Here is a 19,977-nt window from a genome sequence, read left to right as displayed (position 1 = left end):
ATATATGTAACATGTATCCGTCCAGAATACCACAAGAACACACATCATTAATTATCCAAATGGCTGAGCCAAGAGACATAATTGAGACAGTTGAAACCCTGTTATCCCAGATACCGCCCGAACTCCAAGCTATAATTAACCTGTCACGCCCTGACCTTGGATATCCTTTTTATGTCTCTATTTTGGTTTAGTCAGGGCGTGAGTTGGGGTGGGCATTTCTATGTGTTGTGTTTCTATGATTTTCTATCTCTATGTTTTGTGCGGGTATGGTTCTCAATCAGGGACAGCTCTCTATCGTTGTCTCTGATTGGGAACCATACTTTGGTGCCTTTTCCCCACCTGTCTTGGTGGGAAGTTTACATTCTTTATGGCACTTTGCCTTTGAGCTTCGCGGTTTGTTTTTGTATTCTTTATTGTTTTGTCGGTGTCATTTTGATCATTAAAAGATAATGTACACTCACAACGCTGCACCTTGGTCCTTTCCTTCAAACAGCCGTGACATAACCATATGAATGAGGCTGGAGTAACAGACATAATACCGATAGATGAAAACACATAATCGCAGATTCCCGCCAAACTCAAATAAATAGTTAATTGTATGAATGAGTCAGGGGCGACCAATGAAAACCTGTTATTCCAGATTCCTGAAGCCCTCATATCGTTAATTAACCAGATGAATGAGAGCCTAAGATCTTCCTCACCGGACCCCCCATAAACCACGCCATTAACACCCATGTGTTTGGATTTGGAAAATTGTCTAATAAATCAGGAGGGAGATGGTATTGATAGAAGTGTCCGGGTTGTGTACCGAAATCAATTCTGCAATACAGAGATTCAACAGTTTTTCAATTTCACATGGGTGAATCAGAATCTTGACTATGCAGTGTTTATGTGATGACCCTGGATACTCTGAATGAACTGTTAGACAGGGCAAGAGATTATGGCGAACCTCGTGATGTTTTACAGTTGGAAATTTGTGGAGAAATCCTGCATAACACTATATCTCTTATTTTACCCAATGGCGAAGCAGATCTTGAACAATTTATAGCCCTGCTGGAACGATCTGTTCAATCAAATGTATCCATCATAGCCGATAGGACACTCGATCTTGTAGTGCAAATAATACGTCAACCCCTGGGTGGCGGGGATCAGAGAAAGAAACTAGATAGCCTAATGCCATCAGAAATCATAACCAATAAAAGGGCCTACCTCATAAACGTTCACAATCCAGGTAATAAGCTATGCTTTGCAATAGGTCTAGCACATTTACTCAACTCTGAATGTACTGATCTAGAGGAGTTACACAAGGCTAGAGAGCTCCAAACGGCCGTGGGTCTATACAGGATGCGGTGGAAGTCCATTCTTTCTTTATAATTTCACCCTGTGAAATACTTTTCCTGAAGAGTCAGGGGTATCTTCCCAACGGGTCTCGTAACCCGTGAACAACCTATACCCCTTTGTCATGACTTTCAGTTCGGGACACACAACCTTGCAAAGAACCGGCCAGTCTTCAAGCCCGTAGTCCACTCCTAAAGTCTGGTCTGTATATTTTTCTCCTTCGGCTACCGTATAGACGTTTGGAATGAGACTAGCGTGAGGTAAAGAATAATTCATTCATTGGAAGACTAATTGATCAGATATTAAAATATCTGAAAGTTATATTAGGAAAATTATAAGTTTGTAATCTGAATATTTTCTTTGGTGCCCCGACTTCTTAGTTAATTACAGTAACATGATTAATTTGTTTAACCGTGTAATAATAATTAAGAGAGTTATTTGATCAAATTTAGTCTTCAGTATTAATGATGCCAAAGACACGACAATAGCTTGGAAAATTCAGGAAAAATATGTAATGGCTTTAGAAGCTTCTGATAGGCTGATTGACATCATTTGAGTCAATTGGAGGTGTACCTGTGGATGTATTTCAAGGCCTACCTTCAAACTCAGTGCCTCCTTGCTTGAAATCATTGGAAAATCAAATGAAATCAGCCAAGACCTCAGAAAAAAAACTTGTAGACCTCCACAAGTCTGGTTCATCCTTGGGAGCAATTTCCAAATGAATGAAGGTACCACGTTCATCTATACAAACAATAGAACGCAAGTATAAACACCATGGTAACACGCAGGCGTCATACCGCTCAGGAAGAAGATGCGTTCTGTCTCCTAGAGATTAGCGTGCTTTGGTGCGAAAAGTGCAAATCAAACCCAGAACAACAGCAAAGGACCTTGTGAATATACTGGAGGAAACAGGTCTGAAAGTATATCTGTTTCCACAGTAAAACGAGTCCTATACCGAAATAACCTGAAAGGCCGCTCAGCAAGGAAGAAGCCACTGCTCCAAAATCGCCATAAAATGCCAGACTACGGATTGCAACTGCACATGAGGACAAAGATTGTGACTATCGTTATGTTTGGAGGAAAAAGGGGGAGTCTTGCATTCGTGAAGCACGGGGGTACAGCATCATGTTGTGGGGTTGCTTTGCTGCACGAGAGACTGGTGCACTTCACAAAATAGATGGCATCATGAGGAGAAAAAATGATGTGGATATATTGAAGCAACATCTCAAGACATCAGTCAGGAAGTTAAAGCTTGGTCGCCAATGGGTCTTCCAAATGGACAGTGACACCAAGCATACTTCCAAAGTTGTGGCTAAATTGGCCTAAGGACAAAAAATCAAGGTTTTGTAGTGGCCAGCTCTGTCAGGAGGAATGGGCCAAAATTCACCCAACTTACTGTGGGAAGCTTGTGGAAGGCTACCCAAAATGTTTGACCCAAATTAAACAATTTAAAGACAATACTACCAAATACTAATTGAGTGTTTGTAAACATCTGACCCACTGGGAATGTGATGAAAGAAATAAAACCTGAAATAAATCATTTTCTCTACTATTATTCGGCCTTATCACATTCTCAAAATAAAGTGGTAATCCTAAATGACCTAAGACAGGGAATTAAATGTCAGGAATTTTGAAAAACTGTTTTTAAATGGATTTGGCTAAGGCAAATGTAAAATTCCGACTTCAACTGAAAGGCAACGTGCCAAGAGGACTAGACTGTAGGGGAAATATAAGAGAGGAAGCTTACCAAGAGGACTAGACTGTATAATAAATCCTGTGTACTGCCAGTGTGCCAAGAGGACTAACTGCAGAGGATTAACTGTATAGAGCCAGCATACCAAGAAGACAAGACTGTTGGGTAAATACTGTGTAGATACAGTTTGCCCAGAGGTCTAGACTGTAGAGGAAATATAAGAGAGGCTCATGGTTATTGTGTGTCTAATGTATGTTTATGTCTATCTAAACCATTACAGTCAACATAGTTCTGATGCTGGTGCATACACTCTCTATAGCTGAAAGAAGCAGGACCTGACTGGGTGAGCAGATCAGCTTCTAGCCCCTCCCTCCTTGGCATGGCCATACCCACAATGTGACCCCCAGAGGAATCCCCATAGAGGTACGGTGGGTATTTAACCCAGAGAAGAGAGGTATCCTGACATATATGGGTCTGTGTGGCGCTGTATTTCTCCATACCTTCTACACATCAGGGGAATGAGGCTCTCTCCGGCTCCTGCTCTGGATCCAAGTCTGGCTGGTAGTCTGGTTCTACTACATCTAGCTGTGGTGGCGGTTGGGCTTGCCTTGCTCTCATCTGCCTCTGTCTCTGCCTCTGGGCTGGAGTCTGTCAGATGCAGGCTCCAAGGCACCCCTCGTCCTCCGGCGTTCTCCCAGGACGGGGACTTTGTCATCGGGGGTGTTTTCTCCATTCATTACTATATGCACTCTGTGGATCACAGCTACACCAGCCTGCCTGAGCCCCTGCAGTGCACAGGGAGGTCAGTGAGCGCAAGAGGGAACAGGGGACAGGACTGTGGCTGTGTGGGTAGACAGATAAATTGTGTTTTAAAGACAGAGAAACAGCGTGTTTAAAGACAGAGATACAGTATATTTAAAGTCAGATCAACAGTGTTTAAAGAGTGTATTTGTGTCTCAGAGAGTAGGTAAAGACTACTGTTACAAAGGATCACATTTTCAAATGCAGACTAACCTACAGTGTCCTCAATTACAGACAACAAAAGTGTAGTCATATAGACGGTATGGAAAATAATACTAGATATTAGGCTGTTTGCCATGGAAACATTCTATAGGCTAGTTTATGATTTGTCAGGAGGTGCTCACTGACCCATCATCTATTTACAGTATGGATTCCCGTGAGTTGCGCTTCTCCCGCGCCATGATCTTCGCAGTTGAGGAGATAAACAACAGTTCATACCTTCTACCGGGTATCATGCTTGGTTATCAAGTGCACGACTCCTGCAACTTGGTCCCTATGGCCGTGAAAGTGGCCTTCCAGCTGGCTAACGGCCTGGACCCCATGTTTGATACCGGAGAACAGTGCTCAGGGTCGGCTACAGTGACAGCTATCATTGGCGAGTCTGCCTCCACGCCTACAATCAGCATGTTGCGCATTATTGGCCCTTTCGGCATTCCTCAGGTAAACTTCTATGGAAAGAAATCATTCAGCCTCTTTTAATTTACTGTATTTCTACTGTATATTCTCCTATCTTTCAGGAATGAGTTAAACTTTTAATTTACTGTATTCCTACTGTATATTCGCCTCTCTTTCAGGAATATACATTTCTGTTTGAAAATATGGAGAGAAAGGCATTTGAACATAGACTGAGAACTATGAGTCTGGAGAACATCTAGAGGCATTAAAACATGGTCTGAGGACTATCTTTCATATGCTAGGTTGTTATGGGAGACCAGGGATTGGTGTCACAGTTTTGTGTATCCTTTTCATTCTGGCCTAATGAAAAACAATAGATTGGCTTATTATTATTAATATCTCGCCTCCCTAACATTTTTTATATTCCACCTTTATTTAACCAGGTAAGCTAGTTGCGAACAAGTTCTCATTTGCAACTGCGAACTGGCCAAGAGAAAGCCTACATCAAACTACACAGCTAAATAAAATAGCAGGAAACAGCCAATACATTAGAGTTGTGAGGCCGACATGATGTTCTTTCTCATGTTTTCGATTGTCTGTTTTTACCTAGGTGAGCCACTCTTCCACCTGTGCGTGTCTGAGTGATAAGAAACAGTATCCAACCTTCTTCAGAACCATCCCCAGTGATCAGTTCCAGGCTGCCGCTCTGGCCCACCTCATCAGGCACTTCGGCTGGACCTGGATTGGGGCGGTCCGTTCCGACTCTGACTACGGTAATAACGGGATGGCTGCTTTCCTGCAAGCAGCACAAGAGGAGGGTATCTGTGTGGAGTATTCTGAAGCCTTCTCCCTTACCAACCCACTCAGCAGAGTGCAACGGGTGGCCGACGTGATCCGCAGGTGATCCATGATTACTTGTGAACTTTTCATTCATACAAGTCCAAGACTAGATTTACAAAATATATTATTGTTGGTATATTCTCCCATTTCCAAAGCTGATCTGTGAGACCAACATGATTTGCATATCTTAAGCATGTCAAAAGTGTTGATTAATACTAATGTTCATGTTCACTTCACTGAGACATTCCAATGAATGACGAACATGACCAGCATAATAAGCATATGATATAATCATGTTCCCCAGCTCCACAGCCCGGGTGGTGGTTGCATTTGTATCCTCTTGGGACATGAGAATCCTGCTGAGGGAGATGGAACGCCTGCCCTCTCCACCCCGCCAGTGGATCGGGAGCGAGTCCTGGATCACTGAACCAGAGATGCTACGCTTCGGCCTGTGTGCCGGGGCCATCGGAATTGGCATCCAACGCTCTGTCATCCCCGGTCTCAGGGACTTCCTCCTGGACCTCTCCCCACAGAAGGTGTCCAACTCTCCCCTGCTCACTGAGTTCTGGGAAGCAGCCTTTGGCTGTAGGCTGGGTATAGGTATCTATCTATTTGTCCGTCCGTCCGTCGTCCATCCGTCTTTCTGTCTGTCTGTCTCTCTTTCTCTCTGTCTGTCTGTCTCTCTGTCTCTCTGTCTCTCTCTCTTTCTGTCTATCTGTAGGGACCTCATCTACAGGGGTTGGGGTTGAGGAGAAGATGTGTGATGGCAGTGAGGATATACAGCAGCTAAAGACCCCCTACACAGATACATCCCAGCTGCGTGTCACTAACATGGTGTACAAAGCTGTTTATGCCATAGCACACGCCATCCACAGCATCGTTTGTGAAGAGAGAGAAAACTCCACTGTGAACTGTGACAAAAACCTTAATGTGAAGCCAACACAGGTGAATGACAAGTCTATAGTCTAATTTCCTGGTGAATATGTTTATATAGACTACATGTATGAAGGCCTAGGAGTTCTCATTATACTTTACAACTTCTTCTGAAGTAAAACATCTGATAAATATGTTTCAAATTAATGTTCTGTTTCTCTCTCTCCCTCTCTCCATCTCTCTTCCCTTCTCTCCTTATCTCTCTTTCCATATTTCTTCCCCTTTCTCCATCTCTCATCTCTCTATTCCCCTCTGTCCATCTATCTCTCCATCTCTCATCCTCTCACTCATCTATCTCTTCCCCTCTCTCCATCTATCTCTCCATCTCTCATCCTCTCACTCATCTATCTCTTCCCTTATTTCCATTTCTCTTCATCACTCTCCTTCTCTCTCGTCCCATCTCTCTCTCTTTCCCTTGCCCTTCCAAACCCTAGGTCCTGGAGAGATTGAGGAGGGTGAACTTCTCTCGTAACGGGTACAAGGTGTCGTTCGATGCCAACGGGGACCCAGTGGCCACCTATGAGCTGGTCAACTGGCAGATACAGGAGAGTGGGAATATGGAGTTTGTGACAGTGGGGCACTATGATGCGTCCCTGCCTCTTGACCAGAGGCTTGACATCGAGAGGGAAATCACCTGGGTAAAGAACAGTACACAAGTACCTGTGTCAGTGTGCAGTGAGAGCTGTCTCCCAGGCACTCGTAAGGCTATACAGAAAGGAAAGCCTGTATGCTGTTATGACTGTATCCAATGTGCAGAGGGAGAAATAAGTGATAACACAGGTAGGACTATAGGAACAGTTGGCAAAAATGTGTAGTAATTTCTATCTCAGTTTACTAAGTAGTGGTTTATTCATATTACCAGCACTACAAAGGTAGTGTCTGTCAATCATGTTCCTGTTCTTATTATCTCATGTAAGCTGCACATTAATTAAACATTCTTTATTGTAAACTGACAAAGTGCAGCATTGGGGGACATGTATTTGTAAATAAATAAAACCTGAATCTATTATTATTAACATTTGATGTCTGTTGTTTTGTCCTGGTCAGATTCTTCAGACTGTCTGATCTGTCCCGAAGAGTACTGGCCCAATGCTGAGAGAGACCGCTGTATCCTTAAGCCTGTGGAGTTCCTGTCCTTCCACGAGGTCCTCGGAATCATCCTGACCGCCTGCTCTGTGGGCGGGGCTCTACTGGCCATCGCCACGGCAGCTGTCTTCTACCACCACCGAAATTCTGCCATCGTCAGGGCCAACAACTCTGAGCTGAGCTTCCTGCTGCTCTTCTCCTTGGCGCTGTGTTTTTTGTGTTCTCTTACTTTCATTGGCCGGCCCTCTGAATGGTCCTGTATGCTGCGTCACACAGCGTTTGGGATCACCTTCGTTCTCTGCATCTCTTGTGTTCTGGGGAAAACAATAGTGGTGTTGATGGCCTTCAGGGCTACACTTCCAGCCAGTAATGTCATGAAATGGTTTGGTCCTCAACAGCAGAGATTGACTGTAGTTTCCTTCACGTTTGTCCAGGCTATGATATGCACTCTGTGGTTGGTCCTGTCCCCTCCCTTCCCCATTAAAAACCTTACTACCTACAAGGAAAAAATCATTTTAGAGTGTGATGTGGGTTCAGCTATTGGTTTCTGGGCTGTTTTGGGCTATATAGGACTCCTGTCTCTCTTGTGCTTTGTGCTGGCTTTTTTGGCTCGGAAGCTGCCGGATAACTTCAACGAGGCCAAATTCATCACCTTCAGCATGCTCATATTCTGTGCAGTCTGGATCACCTTTATCCCAGCTTATTTCAGCTCTCCTGGGAAGTTGACTGTAGCTGTGGAGATCTTTGCCATCATCACCTCCAGCTTTGGGTTGTTCTTTCTGTTATTTGTTCCTAAATGCTTTATTATTCTGTTCAGGCCAGAGAAGAACACCAAGAAACACCTTATGGAGAAGGCATCCAATGATAAACGTTATTAAGGAATGATTGAGGTTAAAAAACATTGTAACGTTCAGTTATATGGTTTATTATACAGTTAGGGAGGACTACTCTGACAGAGATGACCAACAATTTAGCAGGTAATCATTGGTAACATTGTAACATTGTAGGAACGTGACACAGGTTCACTTTAGATATTCCAATGTTATGAGAGATTGTTCAAATCTAGAGTGTTAAAATCTGATTTTACCTGCTAAATTATGTGAGTAGCAGTAGCCTACAGAGTGGAACCACTTCCATGTTGTTTGGAGAAAATCTTTATTCCTGAATGAATTGATATAACATTGAAGTGCATGTGTTCAATTGATATTGTAATTCATCAATTTATGTATAATAATATAATAAACATTTTCATACACAGTTGAAGTTGGACGTTTACATACACTTAGTTTATAGTCATTGCAACTCGTTTTTCAAAAACTCCACACTTTTCTTTTTCACAAATTGTACATGACACAAGGAATTTTTCCAACAATTGTTTCCAGATAGATTATTTTACTTTAAATTCACTGTTTCACACTTCCAGTGGGTGAGATGTTTACATGCACTTAGTTGACTGAAAATGATGTCATGGCTTTAGAAGCTTCTGATAGGCTGATTTGACATCATTTGAGTCAATTGGAGGTGTACCTGTGGATGTATTTCAAGGCCTATCTTCAAACTCAGTGCCTCTTTGTTTGACATCATGGTAAAATCAAATGAAATCGGCCAAGACCTCAGAAAAAAAATTATAGACCTCCACAGTCTGGTTTATCCTTGGGAGCAATTTCCAAACGCCTGAAGGTACCACGTTCATCTGTACAAACAATAGTACTGTCACGCCCTTGTTTCTCTATGGTGTAGTAAGTCAGTGTGTGACTAGGAGTTATACTAGTTTATCATTTCTATATTATGTTCAATATTTAATTTTCTATGTTGGTGTTTTGTTTGATTCCCAATTAGAGGCAGCTGATAATCGTTGTCCCTAATTGGAGATCATATATAGGTAGATATTAGTCCCACCTGTGTTTGTGGGATATTATTTTGTGTTTGTGCATGTGTTCCATGTAGTCACGTTCCGTTGTTCGTTTATTTGATTTATTGTTTTTGGTTAAATTTTCACTTTGGAACAAATATGTGGAACTCAATATCAGCTGCGCCTTGGTCCCGTTCTTACGACAACCGTGACAAGTACGCAGTATAAACACCGTGGGACAACGCATGCGTCGTACCGCTCAGGAGGAATATGCATTCTGTCTCCTAGACATTAAAATACTTTGGTGCGAAAAGTGCAAATCAATCCCAGAACAACAGCAAAGGACCTTGTGAAGATGCTGGAGGAAACAGGTCCGAAAGTATTTATATCCACAGTAAAACGAGTCCTATATTGACATAACCTGAAAGGCCGCTCAGCAAGGAAGAAGCCACTGCTCCAAAACCACCATAACAATGCCAGACTACTGTTTGCAACTGCACATGGGGACAAAGTGGCCATCGTTATTTTTGGAGGAAAAGGGGGAGTCTTGCAAGCCAAAGAACACCATCCCCACCGTGAAGCCCGGGGTGGCAGCATCATGTTGTGGGGTTGCTTTGCTGCAGGAGGGACTGGTGCACTTCACAAAATAGATGGCATCATGATGAAATACAATTATGTGGATATATTGAAGCAACATCTCAAGACATCAGTTAGGAAGTTAAAGCTTGGATGCTAATGGGTCTTCCAAAAGTACAGTGACCCCAAGCATACTTCCACAGTTGTGACAATAATGGCCTAAAGACAACAAAGTCAAGGTATTGGAGTGGCCATCACAAAGCCCTGACCTCAATGCAATAGAACATATGCGGGCAGAACTGAAAAAGCATGTGCCAGCGAGGAGGCCGACAAACCTGACTCAGTTACACCAGCTCTGTCAGGAGGAATGGGCCACAATTCACCCAACTTATTGTGGGAAGCTTGTGGAAGGCTACCCAAAATTGTGGACCCAAGTTAAACAATTTAAATGCAATGCTACCAAATTCTAATTGAGTGTATGTAAACTTCTGGCCCACTGAGAATTTGCTGAAAGAAATTAAAGCTGAAATAAATTATTTTCTCTACTATTATTCTGACTTTTCACATTCTTAAAATTAAGTGGTGATCCTAACTGACCTAAGACAGGGGATTTTTACTTGGATTAAAAGTCAGGAATTTTTGAAAAACTGAGTTTAAATGTATTTGGCAAAGGTGAATGTAAACTTCTGACTTCAACTGTAAGTGAGGCAACTTACCAAGAGGACTAGAATGTAGGGGAAATATAAGAGAGGAAGCTTACCAAGAGGACTAGACTATAGCAGAAATACTGTGAAGAGCTAAGGTGCCTAGAGGACTACACTGTTGGGTAAATACTGTGCAGTGCCAGCGTGCCAAGAGCACTAGACAGTGCGAGAAATATAAGAGAGGCTGATGGTTATTGTGTCTAATGTATGTTTATCTAAACCATTACAGTCAGTTCTGATGCTGGTGCATACACTCTCTATAGCTGAAAAAAGCAGGACCTAACTGAGTGAGCAGATCAGCCTCTAGCTCCTCCCTCCTTGTACAGTGGGTATTTAACCCAGAGAAGAGAGGTATCCTGACCTATGTGGTTCTGTGTGGCGCTGTATTACTCCATACCTTCTACACATCAGGGGAATGAGGCTCTCTCCGGCTCCTGCTCTGGATCCAAGTCTGGCTGGTAGTCTTGTTCTGCGACATCTAGCTGTTTTTGCTGCTGGGCTTGCCTTGCTCTCATCTGCCTCTGCCTCTGGGCTGGAGTCTGTCAGATGCAGGCTCCAAGGCACCCCTCGTCCTCCGGCGTTCTCCCAGGACGGGGACTTTGTCATCGGGGGTGTTTTCTCCATCCACAACTACATGCACACTGTGGAACACAGCTACACCAGCCTGCCTGAGCCCCTGCAGTGCACAGGGAGGTCAGTGAGCGCAAGAGGGAACAGGGGACAGGACTGTGGCTGTGTGGGGAGAGAGATACATTGTGTTTTAAAAACATGGAGACACACTGTTTAAAGACAGATAAACAGTGTGTTTAATGACAGGTAAACAGTGTTTTAAAGCCAGATAAACCGTGTCTTTAAGACAGATAAACAGTGTGTTTGTGTCTGAGTAGATAAAGCCTACTGTAACAAAGTGTCACATTTTCAAATGCAGGCAATACTACAATGTCCTCAATTACAGTTATCAAATGTGAAGGCATGTAGACAGCGTGGAAAATAAGGCTAGATTTTAAGATGTTTGCCCTCGTTTAACCATATAATCTATAGGCTAGTTTACCATTTAGTCAAGTGGTGCTCACTCACCTATCTTCTATTTACAGTTTAGATTCCCGTGAGTTGCGCTTCTCGCGCGCCATGGTCTTCGCAGTTGAGGAGATAAACAACAGTTCAGACCTTCTACCAGGTATCACACTCGGTTATCAAGTGCACGACTCGTGCACCACGGTCCCCATGGCCATGAATGTGGCCTTCCAGCTGGCTAACGGCCTGGATCCCATGTTTGATACCGGAGAACAGTGCTCGGGGTCACCTACGGTGACAGCTATCGTTGGCGAGTCTGGCTCCACGCCAACCATCAGCATGTTGCGCATAATCGGCCCTTTCGGCATTCCTCAGGTAAACTAATGTGGAAAGAAATCATTCAGCATATTTTAAATTTACTGTATTCCTACTTTATATTCTCCTCTCCTTCAGGAAGGAGTTAAACTTTTAACTTACTGTATTCCAACTGTATATTCGCCTCTCTTTCAGGAATATACATTTCTGTGTGAAATTATGTGGAGAAAGGCATTTGAACATAGACTGGGAACTATGAGTCTGGAGAACATCTAGAGGCAGTAAAACATGGTCTGAGGACAATCTTTCATAGGCTAGGTTGTTATGGGAGACCAGTTGTTATGGGACACCTTTTACTCATGTTTTTCACAACACCAGTATGTCTTATAATACTATTATCAATATGAATAGAACAACAAAGATAGAAACGGGCAGAAATATGTATCCTTTTCAATCTGGCCCAATGAAAAACAATACATTATTATTATTAATGTATCCCTAACCTCATACCACACAGCTAAACAAAAAAAGCAGAAAGTAGCCAATAACTGAGACTCGTTTGGTCAACATGATGTTCTTTCTCATGTTTTCGACTGTCTGTTTTTACCAAGGTGAGCCACTTTTCCACCTGTGCGTGTCTGAGTGATAAGAAACAGTATCCAACCTTCTTCAGAACCATCCCCAGTGATCAGTTCCAGGCTGCCGCTCTGGCCCACCTCATCAGGCACTTCGGCTGGACCTGGATTGGGGCAGTCCGTTCTGACTCTGACTACGGTAATTACGGGATGGCGGCTTTCCTACAGGCAGCACAAGAGGAAGGCATCTGTGTGGAGTATTCTGAAGCCTTCTCCCGTACCAACCCACTCAGTAGAGTGCAAAGGTTGGCTGACGTGATCCGCAGGTGACCCTTGACTACTTCTGAACTTTTCATTCACACAAATGCAAGACCATATTTATAAAAAAAATACTATTCTCATTCATTTCTCTCTTTTCCAAAAGCTGATTTTATTTTAACTAGGCAAGTCAGTGAAGAACAAATTCTTATTTTCAATGACGGCCTAGGAACAGTGGGTTAACTGCTTGTTCAGGGGCAGAAGGACAGAATTGTACCTTGTCAGCTCAGGGGTTTGAACTTGCAACTTTCCGGTTACTAGTCCAACGCTCTAACCACTAGGCTACCCTGACACCCTGTGAGACCAACATGATTTGCATATCTTAATTGCGTCAAAAGTGTTGATTAATACAAATGTTCATGTTCACTTCACTGAGACGTTCCAGTGAATGACAATCATGACCAGCATAATAAGCATATGATATAATCATGTTCCCCAGCTCCACAGCCCGGGTGGTGGTTGCATTTGTATCCTCTTGGGACATGAAAATCCTGTTGAGGGAGATGGAACGCCTGCCCTCTCAGCCCCGCCAGTGGATCGGGAGCGAGTCCTGGGTCACTGACCCAGATATGCTGCGTTTCGACCTGTGTGCCGGGGCCATCGGAATTGGCATCCAACGCTCTGTCATCCCGGGCCTCAGGGACTTCCTCCTGGACCTCTCCCCACAGAAGGTGTCCAAGTCTCCCACGCTCACAGAGTTCTGGGAGGGAGCCTTTGGCTGTCGGCTGGGGACAGGTATCTATCTATCTATCTATCTATCTGTCTATCTATCTATCTATCTATCTATCTATCTATCTATCTATCTATCTATCTATCTATCTGTCTATCTGTCTATCTGTCTGTCTGTCTATCTGTCTGTCTGTCTGTCTGTCTGTCTGTCTGTCTGTCTGTCTGTCTGTCTGTCTGTCTGTCTGTCTGTCTGTCTGTCTGTCTGTCTGTCTGTCTGTCTGTCTGTCTGTCTGTCTGTCTGTCTGTCTGTCGGGACCTCTACAGGTGTTGGGGTTGAAGAGAAGGTGTGTGATGGCAGTGAGGATATACAGCAGCTACAGACCCCCTACACAGATACATCCCAGCTGCGTGTCACTAACATGGTGTATAAAGCTGTTTATGCCATAGCACACGCCATCCACAGCATCGTTTGTGAAGAGAGAGAAAACTCCACTGTGAACTGTGACAAAAACCTTAATGTGAAGCCAACACAGGTGAAAAACAAGTCTGTAGTATAATTTCCCAATAAATATGTTTATATAGACAACATGTATGAAGGCCTAGGAGTTCTCATTATACTTTGCAACTTCTTCTGAAGTAACACATCTGATAAATTTGAGTTGAATTTATGTTCTGTTTCTCTCTCCATCTATCTTCCCTTTTCTCAATTTCTCTCTTTCCATATTTCTTCCACTTTCTACATCTCTCATCTCTCTCTTCCCCTCTCTCCATCTATCGCTCCATCTCTCTTCCCCTCACTCACTCATCTCTCTCTTCCCTTATCTCCATCTCCCTACACCTCTCTCCTTCTCTCACATCCCTTCTCTCTCTCTCCCTTGACCTTCCAACCCCCAGGTCCTGGAGAGATTGAGGAGGGTGAACTTCTCTCGTAACGGGTACCAGGTGAATTTCGATGCCAACGGGGACCCAGTGGCCACCTATGAGCTGGTCAACTGGCAGAGACGGGAGAGTGGGAAGATGGAGTTGGTGACAGTGGGGCTCTATGATGGGTCCCTGCCTCCTGACCAGAGGCTTGACATCGACAGGGAAATCACCTGGGTAAAGAACAGTACACAAGTACCTGTGTCAGTGTGCAGTGAGAGCTGTCCCCCAGGCACTCGTAAGGCTGTACAGAAAGGAAAGCCTGTATGCTGTTATGACTGTATCCAATGTGCAGAGGGAGAGATCAGTAATAACACAGGTAGGACTATAGGAACAGTTGTGTAGTAATTTCTATCACGGTTTACTAAGTATTGGTTTATTCATATTACCAGCACTACAAAGGCATAGTAGTGAATCTATTATTATTAACATTTGATGTCTGTTACATTGTCCTGGTCAGATTCTTCAGACTGTCTGATCTGTCCCGAGGAGTACTGGCCCAACGCTGAGAGAGACCGCTGTGTCCTTAAGCCTGTGGAGTTCCTGTCCTTCCACGAGGTCCTCGGAATCATCCTGACCGCCTGCTCTGTGGGCGGGGCTTGTCTGGCCATCGCCACGGCAACTGTCTTCTACCGCCATAGAACATCGGCCATCGTCAGGGCCAACAACTCTGAGCTGAGCTTCCTGCTGCTCTTCTCCTTGGCTCTGTGTTTTCTGTGTTCTCTTACTTTCATTGGCCAGCCCTCTGAGTGGTCCTGTATGCTGCGTCACACAGCGTTTGGGATCACCTTCGTCCTCTGCATCTCTTGTGTTCTGGGGAAAACAATAGTGGTGTTGATGGCCTTCAGGGCTACGCTTCCAGCCAGCAATGTCATGAAATGGTTTGGTCCTCCACAGCAGAGATTGACAGTAGTGTCCTTCACGTTTGTCCAGGCTATGATATGCACTCTGTGGTTGGTCCTGTCCCCTCCCTTCCCCATTAAAAACCTCACTACCTACAAGGAAAAGATCATACTAGAGTGTGATGTGGGTTCAGCTATTGGTTTCTGGGCTGTGTTGGGCTATATAGGACTCCTGTCTCTCTTGTGCTTTGTGCTAGCTTTTCTGGCTCGGAAGCTGCCTGATAACTTCAATGAGGCCAAATTCATCACCTTCAGCATGCTCATATTCTGTGCAGTCTGGATCACCTTTATCCCAGCTTATGTCAGCTCTCCTGGGAAGTTGACTGTAGCTGTCGAGATCTTTGCCATCATCACCTCTAGCTTTGGGTTGTTCTTTCTATTATTTGTTCCTAAATGCTTTATTATTCTGTTCCGGCCGGAGAAGAACACCAAGAAACACCTCATGGAGAAGACATCCAATGATATACGTTATTAAGAAATGATTGAGTGGAAAAAACATTTTAACGTTCAGTTATATGGTTTATCATACAGTTAGGTAGGACTACTCTGACAGAGATGACCAACAATTTACCAGGTAATCATTGGTAACATTGTAACTAGTAACATGACACAGGTTCACTTTAGATATTCCAATGTTATGAGAGATTGGTGAAATCTAGATTGTTAAAATGATATTACTAATGCCCTCGATAATAGACAGTACTGTGCCGCCTTGTTCACAGATTTGTCTAAAGCTTTTGACACTGTAGACCATGCGATGCTTTTGGGTAAGCTGTCGTCATTAACACTGGGATTGGATGCCTGTCGTTGGTTTCATGACTATCTAAAGGATAGAAGTCAGGCTGTTAGAGTCAACGGCATCCAGTTACAAGCAATTGGAGTTGGTTAAAGGGGTTCCACAAGGTTCTATACTTGGTCCATTACTGTTCACTCTCTACATAAACAACATCGGTGATGAGATAAGAACTTGTCAAATTAATTTAAATGCTGATGACACTGTCATCTACTCTATCGCATCAACGGCTGACCAAGCATTATCACTGTATTTTATACAGCTGACACTTGTTTTAAATGCAAGGAATACACATTTTATTATTTTAACAGGTTCAAAAAGTTGGTTGAAAATACACTTGCACTTACGAGCTTAGATGGTTCTCGAATAATCAGGTCTCTGCATATAAATACTTATGGATATGGTTGGATGATGAACTTTCTTTTAAAATGCATATTAACCAGCTTTGTAAACGGCAAAAAATCAAGCTAGGCTACCTCTATAGAAACAGGACATGCTTGTCCTCTACAAATAGAAGACAAATGATGCAAGCTACTTTTATGTCTGTTATAGATTATGGGGATATTATTTACATGCATTCTACGGCATCAACACTTAAATAGCAGGGTGCTACTTATCAATGCGCACTTAGGTTTATTACGGGTGCTAGCTACAGAACTCACCACTGTGTTTTATAACAAATTGTGGGTTGAACTTTGCTGTCTGTGAGACGAGAATACGCTCTCGTGTTTGTTTATATAGCACTTCTGAAAAAGCGACCTTCCGATTTATCATCACTCATCAATATTAGAATGAAATATCCTAAAACCAGGTCTCAAGCATGGATTACACTTGAGGCCCATGTGATTTCCACAGAGTTGGGTATGGCTGCCTTTTCCTAATACTCTCCTTGCCTATGGAATAGCCTGCAGACTAAACCTAAACTTGAGACTCTTGTCCCCCTTGATCATTTTAAATAGTTATTGGAGCATTTTTATTTTTTAATTGCTTGTAACTGTTTCAGGAAAGACAAGTTCTCGTGCTGTTAGTAGAATAACCTACGTGTAAATTCAATCTCTTGCTGTATGTTTATTGTGTTATCTGCGATAGTTTTGTTTGTCTTGTTTTAATCATTGTACATAAACTGTATGTGTAAACATGTATACCTAGGGCCCAGCTGTAACAGAGACCTTGGTCTCAGGCTGTGTTCCTTGTTGAAATAAAGTTATTAAAAAAATGTATATTTAAAAATCTAATTTGACCAGCTAAATTATGTGATTAGCAGTAGCCTAGTATTTGGCTCCCTTGAACTTTACGACCTTTTGCAAGGTGCTCTGGTCAGATGAAACCAAAATTGAACTTTTTGGCAACAATGCAAAACGTTATGTTTGGCGTAAAAGCAACACAGCTCATCACCCTGAACACACCATACCCACTGTCAAACATGGTGGTGGCAGCATTATGGTTTGGGCCTGCTTTTCTTCAGCAGGGACAGGGAAGATGGTTAAAATTGAGGGGAAGATGGATGGAGCCAAATACAGGACCATTCTGGAAGAAAACCTGATGGAGTCTGCAAAAGACCTGAGACTGGGATGGAGATTTGTCTTCCAACAAGACAATAATCCAAAACATAAAGCAAAATCTACAATGGAATGGTTCAAAAATAAACATATCCAGGTGTTAGAATGGCCAAGTCAAAGTCCAGACCTGAATCCAATCGAGAATCTGTGGAAATAACTGAAAACTGCTGTTCACAAATGCTCTCCATCCAACCTCACTGAGCTCGAGCTGTTTTGCAAGGAGGAATGGGAAAAAAATTCAGTCTCTCGATGTGCAAAACTGATAGAGACATACCCCAAGCGACTTACAGCTGTAATCGCAGCAAAAGGTGGCGCTACAAAGTATTAACTTAAGGGGGCTGAATAATTTTGCACGCCCAATTTTTCAGTTTTTGATTTGTTAAAAAACTTTGAAATATCCAATAAATGTCGTTCCACTTAATGATTGTGTCCCACTTGTTGTTGATTCTTCACAAAAAAATACAGTTTTATATCTTTATGTTTGAAGCCTGAAATGTGGCAAAAGGTCGCAAAGTTCAAGGGGGCCGAATACTTTCGCAAGGCACTGTACATAGATTTATATTTCATAAAACGGCATTAGCACTTCCAAGTCCAGAAATACGTCCTGTCCTTGCAGAAAAAGCTCCTCAGCTCCTGTTTGAATCATAACACTCAAAGATTCCTCAAACAATTAATCTGTCTCACTTTCCAGATCAATCTCTTCTATAATCTGGTGCAAATCTGTATACTTAGACTTTGACTTAACTTTTCCTGATTTATTCGCCATGATGTCTTCAATGAAATCGTTGAAAATACAACTTTCCAAAATACTGCTGTGCGGAACAAGCGTCACAGCAACTCTCGTGACGCGTGCATTTACAAACAAGGAATGGTGTTCCAACCCAAAACCATTACATACTGGCGTTTACCTCAGCTCATTGGCTATCTACCCAGCTAGATTTCAAGAAGATCAGTGGTCATTGGGCAGAAATACAGTCAATCAACGAAGCTTCGCTAAAATTATTGGTTTGCTCGTTGTCTTCAAATCAGTTCACTTCGGTCAATACTCCCCGCAAAAAAACAATCACGTTTGGCTGTGTTGCAAATATCCAAAGGAATGCACTGAAACCAACCATGACTAGATAAACGATGGTTTACCGTGTGTAATTACGTCGAAAGCTACATAAAAAATTGATTGAGATGGAATTCACGGCACAAACGGGTTACAAAATGTTTCGATTTAGGCTATAAAAATTGATTTTATCAAAGAAAACTGCACTTCATTTGATCACTGGTACCCTCAGGAAGAGAAATAAGAGCAAGGTATCAGAATGAAGTCATAATTTAACCTTCAGATGTGAATGTGTAAAAACTGTCATGGCGGAAAATGTTTTTGTTGTTGATTGCTCTTCTCAAGCAAAAGCATGGTATTTGTTCTTGGTAATAGTCGAAAATGTAGTTTGATTAACAAGATCATAATCTTTTGAAGGATGTAAGACACTTGCATTTTCAAGAATGTTTAATGTTACGAAGTTGTATTTTTAGTGGTCACTCTGACATTTCCCCTGATGTTGATTCCTGTACGGGGATCGCAGCTATAAGAGGTTATTAATTAATTAATAACCTCTCTGGGATAGGCGGGACGCAAATGTCCCACCTGGCCAATTGCCAGGGAAATGCAGAGCGCCAAATTCAAATAAAATACAATTAAATTCAAACTTTCATTAAATCACACATGTAAGATACCAAATTAAAGCTACACTCGTTGTGAATCCAGCCGACATGTCAGATTTCAGAAAGGCTTTTTGGCTAAAGCATAAGAAGCTACTATCTGATGATAGCTAGTTATATGACACAGGTTCACTTTACATATTCCAATGTTATGAGAAAATGTTAAAATATTGAGTGTCGGGCCTCCCGGGTGGCGCAGTGGTTAAGGGCGCTGTACTGCAGCGCCAGCTGTGCCATCAGAGTCCTGGGTTCGCGCCCAGACTCTGTCGTAACCGGCCGTGACCGGGAGGTCCGTGGGGCGACGCACAATTGGCCTAGCGTCGCCCGGGTTAGGGAGGGCTTGGTCGGTAGGGGTGTCCTTGTCTCATCGCGCACCAGCGACTCCTGTGGCGGGCTGGGCGCAGTGTACGCTAGCCAAGGTGGCCAGGTGCACGGTGTTTCCTCCGGCGCATTGGTGCGGCTGGCTTCCGGGTTGGATGTGCGCTGTGTTAAAGAAGCAGCGGCTTGGTTGATTGTGTATCGGAGGACGCATGACTTTCAACCTTTGTCTCTCCCGAGCCCGTACGGGAGTTGTAGCGATGAGACAAGATAGTAGCTACTACACAATTGGATACTACGAAATTGGGGAGAAAAAATAAATAAATAAATAAAATAAAATATTGAGTGTTAAATTCTAATTTGACCTGCTAAATGATCTGATTAGCAGTAGTCTATAGAGTGGAACCACTTCCATGTTGTTGGAAAAAAGCTTTATTCCTATATT

The 19,977-nt window shown here is 43.0% G+C and overlaps 2 protein-coding genes across 6 annotated transcripts; both read left to right on the top strand.

Annotated features, from left to right (window-relative positions):
* The first annotated feature begins 3,549 nt into the window (after positions 1-3,549).
* On the top strand, positions 3,550-8,464 carry LOC110503230 (extracellular calcium-sensing receptor-like). Its single transcript, XM_090219081.1, has 7 exons — positions 3,550-3,833; positions 4,198-4,492; positions 5,058-5,347; positions 5,592-5,872; positions 6,024-6,232; positions 6,655-7,000; positions 7,268-8,464. Exons 1-7 carry the CDS (start codon positions 3,550-3,552, stop codon positions 8,182-8,184), a joined length of 2,622 nt encoding a protein of 873 aa, XP_090075207.1. The 3' UTR covers positions 8,185-8,464.
* Positions 8,465-10,853: 2,389 nt separating this feature from the next.
* On the top strand, positions 10,854-15,627 carry LOC110503232 (extracellular calcium-sensing receptor-like). Of its 5 annotated transcripts, XM_090219077.1 has the most exons (7): positions 10,854-11,131; positions 11,533-11,827; positions 12,379-12,668; positions 13,100-13,380; positions 13,654-13,862; positions 14,224-14,569; positions 14,711-15,627. In XM_090219077.1, exons 1-7 carry the CDS (start codon positions 10,854-10,856, stop codon positions 15,625-15,627), a joined length of 2,616 nt encoding a protein of 871 aa, XP_090075203.1. The 5 variants fall into 5 exon arrangements, with proteins under 5 accessions (XP_090075203.1, XP_090075206.1, XP_090075205.1 ...); XM_090219080.1 differs by lacking the exon at positions 10,854-11,131 and having other exon boundaries at positions 11,552-11,827; positions 13,100-13,378; positions 13,640-13,862; XM_090219079.1 differs by lacking the exon at positions 10,854-11,131 and having other exon boundaries at positions 11,552-11,827; positions 13,100-13,392; positions 13,639-13,862.
* The last annotated feature ends 4,350 nt before the right edge of the window (positions 15,628-19,977 follow it).

The sequence above is a fragment of the Oncorhynchus mykiss genome, chromosome 24 (assembly GCF_057628025.1).
Source record: "Oncorhynchus mykiss isolate SJ-2025 chromosome 24, ASM5762802v1, whole genome shotgun sequence".
NCBI classification, from domain to species: Eukaryota; Metazoa; Chordata; class Actinopteri; order Salmoniformes; family Salmonidae; genus Oncorhynchus; species Oncorhynchus mykiss.
This window is presented reverse-complemented; position numbering and strand designations above follow the sequence as displayed.